General features: G+C 35.2%; 1 protein-coding gene across 2 annotated transcripts in view; it reads left to right on the forward strand.

Moving 5' to 3' along the window:
* LOC107727587 (adaptor related protein complex 3 subunit beta 2) overlaps positions 1-10782 on the forward strand; it is a 57542-nt gene that overhangs the window by 9556 nt on the left and 37204 nt on the right. For both annotated transcript variants that reach the window (XM_016537507.1, XM_016537517.1), the window contains exon 2: positions 7997-8072. In XM_016537507.1, coding sequence (XP_016392993.1) covers positions 7997-8072 — 76 coding nt within the window. The remainder of the gene's footprint in view (positions 1-7996; positions 8073-10782) is intronic.

A 10782-nucleotide genomic window follows, 5' to 3' on the forward strand; every position in this document is an offset into this window, starting at 1 on the left:
ATTAATATCCAAAATATAGTGAAAACACTATTTATTAGCACAGTAACAAGATCGGCAGTTTAAGACATTAACTTGTAAGCACAAAACACAAGATACTTCTCTTTCCAATAAAAATAAGACTTTAAATGAGACTTCAATAAAGACTTTATTGGATAAATCTAAGACATATAAACTAATCTAACATATAAACAGACGCACTCATACATTCACACAAATTGCAGAAAGAGAAAAAGTGAGGAAAGAATGAGTTTAAGAGAGTGAAAATGTGAAATCCCAAGTTTATAGCAATATGTGCAATTGCATAGACCTGAATAACCATCAATTATTTAAGTAACCCTCGCATTGAGTTCCTCAATGAGGTTAAAATTTATATTAAATGCACCAGTTCAGCTCAGAATCTGGAGGTACTTGCCTTGCCTGTGTAAAGGGGTTCCTTTTGTTGTCCTCGACAGGGGGTTTCCCGAGGTTGCTGATTGACTGGAAGTTCAGTAGTCGTTGAAGTGATGTCTTGGGAGGCCAATGGTTGGGCGTTGGCTGAAGATGCGGAGTTGTGGGCTGGTTGAAGTTTTGAGGCGGTCACAGACTCGAGGTGAACTCGGAGACACGGCGTTGCGGCAAAACTTAACTCAGAACACGAAACTCTCAACGGAAAAGAAAGTAAAAGAAAGAAAAGAGTAAAGTTTGACGAGACTAGGTGGCATTTCTCCTCATGGTTTTAGAGGAGCTGCTGGCGTGTAAGCCAGAGCACGCTCAAAAAGCTAAAGAAGCATGATTAAAAAGAAAACACGGCTCAAAAAGGCAAGAAGGAAGAGGGCGAGAGAGCTAGACACACAAAAAAGCATTTAACTAAAAAGCATGACTAAAAGCGAAAAGCTAAAAGCTAGACACAAAAAGCAAAGTTTGATGGTGTTCTGAGTATTTAAACCAGGCTGTTTAACACACCCCAAATGGTGTTTTGACCAATTAGAGGTCATCGTTGCTCGGGGTGTTGTATATTCCTCCTCCCCATTCATAAATCAACTGTTATCTCATCATTCACATGGTCCGAGCTTTTCCCGCTCTTGCAGCGTATAATATTGGACCTGATTTCTATAACAAGAATATGATAATTTTGACAAATAGTTGATTGGAAGAAACGTTTCCAGCAAGAAGATTCAAACACATACATACCAAATATGAATACGAACCATTAAGCTATTCAATGGCTGTGTGAGGGATCTCTTTCAAAGCGTAATTTAAGCAACTTTGCTTCTGTTGTTTCTCTGAAAAAAATAGTCAGAAATGAGATAATTTACATAAAAATAATTCGAAATATAAAATGTTTCATTAAAAAGAATAAAAACGAGTACACATTTAATTAGAACTATCTATAAATGTATAATGTTATAAATTAAAAAATTTAAATTTATACACAATATAAGCAAATGTTATTTTTATACTAATATAAATTGTGTTGCCTGTGTAGGGGGTTCCCTTGTTGTCTTCAGTTGCAGAAAGGGGTTTCCCAAGGTTGCTGATTGGCTGGAAGTTCAGTAGTCGTTGAAGTGAGGTCTTGGGAAGCCAATGGTTGGGCGTTGGCTGAAGATGCGGAGTTGTGGGCTGGTTGAAGTTTTGAGGCGGTCACAGACTCGAGGTGAACTCGGAGACACGGCGTTGCGGCGAAACTTAACTCAGAACACGAAACTCTCAACGGAAAAGAAACTACAGTAAAAGAAAGAAAAGGGTAAAGTTTGACGAGACTAGGTGGCGTTTCTCCTCATGGTTTTAGAGGAGCTGCTGGCATGTAAGCTCGAAGAATTCACGGGTAAAAAGCATGGCTATAAGCATAAAGCAAAAAGCAATGACTAAAAGCAAAAAGTGGCGGCTAAAAGCCGACAAGGCAAAAAGCATAATTTGATGGTGTTCTGAGTATTTAAACCGGGCTGTTGGACACATCTCAAATGGTGTCTTGACCAATTAGACATTGTCTTAGCTTGGGGTGTTGCTATGATTCTCCTCCCAATACATAAATACATAAATCAACGTTATCTTATCAGTCACATGGTCCGAATTTTCCCGCTCTTGCAGAGTATAATTTGGGCATGATTTCTATAACCAGAATATAATACATTTTACAAAGTACTGATTCATAGAAATGTTTAAAGCATGGAAATTCAAACTCATACATACCCAACATGAATATAATCCTAGTATGAACTATTCAATAGTTATTCAAAATACATACACAATAAGTGATTAGGACATGATAGTCAAATGTGTGGGTTACATACGTAATTTGGCTCTTTGGGTTGTTTTAACATGAATCTGATCGAATGTTAAATTCCCTCTGATACCCTACAGTAATGTATACTATACACATATATATATGTTATATAATAAGTAAAATAAGTAAAAATTGTATAGTAAATATTGCGTGTGTGTGTGTGTTTTATGTCATTTGGTCTTGGAATTTGATTGTGTAAAATTAAATAGTTAATAAAATAAAACTAGTGTAAAATTAAATAGGCCTAGTTAATTTAACTGATAAATTTACATTTTTAAAAATGACAATAATTTAAAAAATGTATCTTATTGCTCGTTTTATATGTAAAAACCATACACATATATAATGTAATATATATAATTTACAAATAAAATAGATATTCTTTTTTACAATTATATATTACAAATTAATGTGTGTGTGTGTGTGTGTGTGTGTGTGTGTGTGTGTCATAAGGGTCAATTATTTTAAATTGAGATTTATACAACAACTGAAAGCTGAATGAATACACTTTCCATTGATGTATGGTTTGTTAGGATAGGACAATATTTGCTCGAATTGGTATAACTCTTATTATCTGGTCTCTTCTGAAACTCTTTAAGACACATTGCTGTCTTGGAGAAACTCTCTTATTAGTGCTTTTTCTTTCCTACTGGATCTTCTCTTCTTGTTGTTGAACCTTTTGAACAGAGAGTTTGTTAATTGTCAGCTCTGGTTGTTGTAATAGTCACCTGTGTACCTGCTCATACAGTGACACCTGAGTCATGCAGATCTTCCTCTACACATTGTCCAGAACTGTCGGCAGAGACTCGAGGAGTATCATTGTCTCAGAGTTTGTGTCCAGAGAGGATAGCTATGCTCCTCAACAGGCTGCAAGAGAGTGAGAAACCCTGTGGAGCCTTGAATTATGAATAACTTTAATAATATGGAGCTCAAAGTGTCTCATGCATGAAGAAGAAGACGATAGGAGATATATTGCAAATCAGATTCTCTGCAGGGAGCTTATATTTCATTACATATGGTCATTACAATATGCTATGAAATGGCTTTACTTTTACATTAGTTAAATGTTCCTCTCATGCAAAGGCAGATGTGAATGCTGGGACAATGCATTGCTAGTGCTTTGTGCTGTCGAACATGTTCTTGTGTTTTAACTGTGACTGTTCTCACAGAAAGTGCTCTAGAGGATGGTAGAGTTTCCTTCAAATGTCTGCACATTAAACTAGACGTTTTACAACTATAAACATCAACAGTAATAATTTTATTATCAGCTTTATAAACAACTAAAAATGTTGATTTTAATGTCTATTTTGTCTATAATGTCTATTTTCAAACTTAAATTATTTTAAGTATTTATGTTTTTTCTCTACTATTCTGTATATATATACAGTATATACAGATATATATATAAAATAATAAAATAAAAACACCATGTATGACGGAAATTATGAAAATGACGTATTACCAGACTGAGCTACCTTCTGCAGCCAATTTGTTTCAAACTGCACATCCTGTACCACCTGACAGAGGAAACGGAGCAGGTAATACAATAGTGAAGTTCACTGCAGATGGTGACCCAACACTAGCAGGTTGCCAGATTGACGACACCAACAGGAACGAGCGCAGCGCACTTGACGATGAATGAAATGAAATATGCTGTGTTTTCCGCCAACTGGCAACCCGGAGTGCCGAAATACAATAGGGTAAACTGGCAGTGGGCGGGTTTCATAAACCAAAACAGAGACCGACATTCCGGCCCGGAACGCACATTTTCAAAGGAGAATAACTGACTGTAGCATTGTTTTTCAGATAAACAAGTATGTTAACTTAGCATGTTTCTTAAATATCTGCAAACATATTATGGTATTTTTATGCTTTAGTAGAGTCAAAAACTTACATACAGCACCTTTAATAATTAAAAAAAACATTTATCAGCTAAATTAACTATTTAATTTTACACTTTTACAATCAAATTCTTTCAAGACCAAATGACATCATTTAGCTTCAAGCTTGCAATTTATTTATTTTTTTTAGAAAATTGGTTTCTTTATAAATGCATATTTATGTAACAGATTAGACTGCGCCTAAGAGTTTTCCATTAGTGTAAATATAGCTACCCCCCATTGTTGTAAACATACCCAGCATCTGATTTATCGTCGGACTAATTAATTTGCTAAAAGCTCCCGTATGTAAATCAAAACATTGGTGCTCAGCCACTGCGGGTCAGGAGGGAAAGTGATTACAGGTTTGTATTCCCTCTGCATGCAGCAGTTCATACTGTGATACAGAGACAGACTTCCCGTAGCTCATCTCTGATGTATGACACAATTTATCCACTACATTTATTATCCAAAACAACTTACAGTTCATTCAGTTCTCTGGAATATGACATAAGATAATCTGCTGTAATGTGGAGGTGATGTATTTGACTGTAGCACGTTTGCTGAATCACCGAGCTCGTGTTCATCCTCTTACGTCGCTCTGATCACGACCCACCAGGTGCGTGCGCGTGCGTTTGTGTGTGTGAGGTGACTGGAGCTGACTAGCACAGCCATCACGACAGGACACACACACTGATGCATGAAAGGAAACACCGCCCACACCTTCTCACACACACTAATATTTGACAGTGTTTATACGGCGTGAAACTCCGCGGACCCTTCCAGCTAATGAAAGCCGCCGAGGGAGTCTTTTTTCAAGAGCGATTGATAGTTGTGCTGGGTGGGAGACTCTGGCAGCAAATCTATTCACTGGAGTTTATTGCTCTCTTTGTTGCTGTGGAAACCAGAGAGCGGGACCTGGGTGTGTTGCGAGATATCATAGTCGTTTAATTCCAGCGACGGTGGCGTGACAGCCACCGGGGGAATGTTTTTAATTAGCGAATTGTGTTATCTCGGCCAGCTCGTAATATTTTCATGCCACAGCTTTGAGGGAACACACTCGCTCTGATTGGCTCGTTCTGAACCCGCTGGGACATGATTAGGCCTGTCATAATGCTTGACATGTTTTCATTGATCTGGGTTCTCATCTGTGATGACATCAGTAGAAATCCAGTGTTGCATCACTGTAGATGTTATACATCATGTTTAGGAATTCAGGAATTTTTTTGCATATTATAGTACTACATTTGCCCATAACCATTCTGCATAAATTTGAATATATTCAGTGATTGGCTTTTGACTATGTAAATATTACAGCACCTTTTTACACTAACATTCTGCGTTTAAATAGATCTGTGTTTATTTAATCAAAAACACAGTAAAATTGTGAAAAATTATTACAATTTAAAATAACTGTGTTCTATTTGAATATATTTTAAAACATAATTCATTTCTGTGATCCAAAGCTGAATTTTCAGCATCATTACTCCAGTCTTCAGTGTCACATGATCCTTCAGAAATCATTGTAATATGCTGATTTGCTGCACAAGAAACACTTTTCTTATTATTATCAATGTTGAAAACAATGGTGCTGCTTAATAGGATTTTTTTTGTTTTAAATTTGATGAATAGAAAGTTCAAAAGAACAGCATTTATAGATTAAATATAAATGTATTTGAACTTTATAAAGGTTTTCACTGCCACATTGGATCAATTTCATGCATTGTTGCTCAATAAAAATAAAAATTTTCTTTAAAATAATAATAATAATAATAATAAAATCTTGCTAACCCCAAACTCTTAAAGCAACAAAACCTTAATTTTGATGTTGTGGGTCATTTACGTCCAGGAGTGAGAAGGTTTAACACACAAATGAGGCATTTTTAGATCTGGTTTTAGATTCTGTGAACTCGATTACTATTTCCTGTTGTGTATGAATCATCATGAATTATCATCATCATCAAAGAACTTAATTATTAAACTTAAACTGAATTATTATTTAAAAAACACATTACGTTCTCTTTGAATCTGAGCATAGTTGAGCCAATTTTGATATTTGATTATTAGATGTGTTCATTCAGTTAGTTAGTTTGTGTGTGAATGTGTCTGTATGTGTGAACAGATGTCAGTTTGTTGATTTAAACCCAGCCAGTGTGATTAATGATGAGAGAGAGATAAAACGAGAGACTCAACATCTCTCCTTCACAACTTCTTTCTAAAAGGAGATTGCTAACATTAGGATGTGGTTGCTATAGTAATGTGTATCTATGGACAGAAGGGTTATGGGCTTTCTTGCAGGCAGGATGTCAGACGGTCTCATCTGTATCAGATATACGAGCTGACTGACCCAGGATCAGATGTGGGTCTTAGTGTCACAGCCAATCAGAAAGAGTTTGGCTTGTCATGTGACTGATTTGCAGATCCTCAGATAAACACCTCTTGACTCATTGTGTTTCAAATTGAGGATCTCTTACATTTAGATACATGCAGAAAGTGTTTAATATTTATATCTTTTCTCATCTGAGCTAATATTAATGAGCTAATATTAATAGGTTGTCCCAGACGTCTGGAGGATCATTGGCTTTATTAATTATCGTGCCTCTGGGTTCGTTTGGACTCACAGACATCAACTAGAGAACATGAAGTTAGTTTAGATCAACAAATACTTAAATCCATCTTCAATCTTTAAAGACCCTTTGAAAAGCCAGTTTTCCTTAATGTGTTGACATATTGTGTGAAACCGAGACATTTTTTATGCATTTTGAAGGCCTGATTCCTTTTTTTTAAATAGCTAAAAGCTTATGTTTAAGTCAATGGATGGCAAAATCAGACTTGACTGCTTATGCTATGGATAAAAAGACACTATTAAAGTGAATAAATCTACACCGCTTTCTTTGCAACCATTAGATGGGAAAGGAAAATAAGCTATTAGCTTTGGAACAACCAAAGATACATCGTCAAACCAGAATTTGCTAATTGCTAATGCTTGCAGGCAGTACTTATAAACTAAAGCAAAAGGATATTCTCATTCTCTCTTTTTTATGACTTGTACAGCTTTAAAAAAAACATTTTTTTATACCTAAATTAAGCTAATTTTACGATACTGTATTATGATACTCTACTGAGATATGGGGAACTTTTATTTTGAAATGTGCACAAGACAGTTTTTTTTAGCTTTCTAAATCTTTTTTTATTACAGGAACTGTTGTAGGCAAACATAGCAATTTATAACATTTAATTTATAATTTATAAATATAATTAAAACATATACTTTTTAATTTATTTAGTTTATTATAAACTTAACAGTGATTATAAACTTAACATTGAGAGAACATTGAGATGAATGAATGTGGATGGTATGGCTCAAGTCATTTGATTTTGGAAAAATTTGATGACCATCATACTGAAAACTCTGACTTTGCCGTATCTTCTAGTATCACAGTTTAAGACTTTGTTGTAAAAGATATGCATTTGAGAGTTTTCTTCTCAGGAAACAACAATTTACTGCCATTGATTTCTTGGAGAAACAATTGTCATCCAAATGAGAAAGAAAAGAGGTCCCTTGGGTTAGTATCTGCTGCTTATGAAAACCAAATCATGCTGTTGATGGTATTTCTGGTTGTGTTTGTCTGTTTTGATTCTCTGTGTGTCAAATTTGTGTGAATCCTTTGAAGGAAGGCTTGATTTAATTTGCTCTGGTTGGTTCTTCTGAACTCGTGAACGTCCTCAGGGCTCTTAAAGAACTGAGATGAGTCTGGATGATACATCTTATAATGGACACCTTTCTGAGATATTTAAAGGAGAGAGAACAAGAACGGTTGATAAAAATTCTGTCTTTTATGATTTACATCTTCAGACACGATGACCTGAAGGAGATGCTGGACAGTAATAAAGACTCCTTGAAGCTGGAGGCCATGAAGCGCATCGTAGCGGTGAGTAAACCACGCACATTCAGTATGTTTGTCTTGTTTTCCAGTCTTAAATCAGCATGCATATATTTGTGATGCATAATGACATAAGATATTAAGTCTTTTTTCTGAAACAATAACCAAAATGAAGTGAGTTTTTGCTTAAAACAAGAAAATGTCTGCCAATGAGGTAAGACAGACAAACTTGTTTTCCCTTTGAATTAAAGGGGTCATATGATGCTGCTAAAAAGAACATTATTTTGTGTATTTGGTGTAATGAAATGTGTTTATGCGGTTTAAGGTTCAAAAAACACATTATTTTCCACATACTGTACATTATTGTTTCTCCTCTATGCCCCGCCTTTCTGAAACGCGTCGATTTTTACAAAACTCATCGGTCTGAAAAGTCAGACGGTCTCATCTGTATCAGATATACGAGCTGACTGACCCAGGATCAGATGTGGGTCTTAGTGTCACAGCCAATCAGAAAGAGTTTGGCTTGTCATGTGACTGATTTGCAGATCCTCAGATAAACACCTCTTGACTCATTGTGTTTCAAATTGAGGATCTCTTACATTTAGATACATGCAGAAAGTGTTTAATATTTATATCTTTTCTCATCTGAGCTAATATTAATGAGCTAATATTAATAGGTTGTCCCAGACGTCTGGAGGATCATTGGCTTTATTAATTATCGTGCCTCTGGGTTCGTTTGGACTCACAGACATCAACTAGAGAACATGAAGTTAGTTTAGATCAACAAATACTTAAATCCATCTTCAATCTTTAAAGACCCTTTGAAAAGCCAGTTTTCCTTAATGTGTTGACATATTGTGTGAAACCGAGACATTTTTTATGCATTTTGAAGGCCTGATTCCTTTTTTTTAAATAGCTAAAAGCTTATGTTTAAGTCAATGGATGGCAAAATCAGACTTGACTGCTTATGCTATGGATAAAAAGACACTATTAAAGTGAATAAATCTACACCGCTTTCTTTGCAACCATTAGATGGGAAAGGAAAATAAGCTATTAGCTTTGGAACAACCAAAGATACATCGTCAAACCAGAATTTGCTAATTGCTAATGCTTGCAGGCAGTACTTATAAACTAAAGCAAAAGGATATTCTCATTCTCTCTTTTTTATGACTTGTACAGCTTTAAAAAAAACATTTTTTTATACCTAAATTAAGCTAATTTTACGATACTGTATTATGATACTCTACTGAGATATGGGGAACTTTTATTTTGAAATGTGCACAAGACAGTTTTTTTTAGCTTTCTAAATCTTTTTTTATTACAGGAACTGTTGTAGGCAAACATAGCAATTTATAACATTTAATTTATAATTTATAAATATAATTAAAACATATACTTTTTAATTTATTTAGTTTATTATAAACTTAACAGTGATTATAAACTTAACATTGAGAGAACATTGAGATGAATGAATGTGGATGGTATGGCTCAAGTCATTTGATTTTGGAAAAATTTGATGACCATCATACTGAAAACTCTGACTTTGCCGTATCTTCTAGTATCACAGTTTAAGACTTTGTTGTAAAAGATATGCATTTGAGAGTTTTCTTCTCAGGAAACAACAATTTACTGCCATTGATTTCTTGGAGAAACAATTGTCATCCAAATGAGAAAGAAAAGAGGTCCCTTGGGTTAGTATCTGCTGCTTATGAAAACCAAATCATGCTGTTGATGGTATTTCTGGTTGTGTTTGTCTGTTTTGATTTTCTGTGTGTCAAATTTGTGTGAATCCTTTGAAGGAAGGCTTGATTTAATTTGCTCTGGTTGGTTCTTCTGAACTCGTGAACGTCCTCAGGGCTCTTAAAGAACTGAGATGAGTCTGGATGATACATCTTATAATGGACACCTTTCTGAGATATTTAAAGGAGAGAGAACAAGAACGGTTGATAAAAATTCTGTCTTTTATGATTTACATCTTCAGACACGATGACCTGAAGGAGATGCTGGACAGTAATAAAGACTCCTTGAAGCTGGAGGCCATGAAGCGCATCGTAGCGGTGAGTAAACCACGCACATTCAGTATGTTTGTCTTGTTTTCCAGTCTTAAATCAGCATGCATATATTTGTGATGCATAATGACATAAGATATTAAGTCTTTTTTCTGAAACAATAACCAAAATGAAGTGAGTTTTTGTTTAAAACAAGAAAATGTCTGCCAATGAGGTAAGACAGACAAACTTGTTTTCAGAAAGGAAAAATTGAAATCGCATCATATGACCCCTTTAAGTTCATCCCATTTTTTCATCCCATTGGCAGACATTTTTTCTTGTTTTAAGCATAATCTCACTTCATTTTGTTAATATTTTGAGAAAACAAGACTTATCAAGTACATGCTTCTTAAAGCGATCGTTCACCCAAAAATGAAAATTCTGTGATTAATTACTCATCCTCATGTCGTTCCAAACCTTTAAGAACTTCGTTCATCTTCGGAACACAAATTAAGATATTTTTGATGAATTCTGAGAACTCTCTGACCCTCCATAGACAGCAAGGGTCCTTACACGATCAAGGCTCAGAAACGTAGCAAGGAGATCATTAAAATAGTCCATGTGACATCAGTGATTCAATCGTAATGTTATGCAGCTACGAGAATACTTTTTGTGCACAAAGAAAACAAAAATAACGACTTTATTTAACAATTCGTCTCCTCCGCATCACCCTATAGCGCCATTTTGGAGAGTATCACATACGTAAACAA

Source organism: Sinocyclocheilus rhinocerous, unplaced genomic scaffold (assembly GCF_001515625.1).
Source record: "Sinocyclocheilus rhinocerous isolate Xijiao unplaced genomic scaffold, SAMN03320098_v1.1 scaffold1605, whole genome shotgun sequence".
NCBI lineage: Eukaryota > Metazoa > Chordata > Actinopteri > Cypriniformes > Cyprinidae > Sinocyclocheilus > Sinocyclocheilus rhinocerous.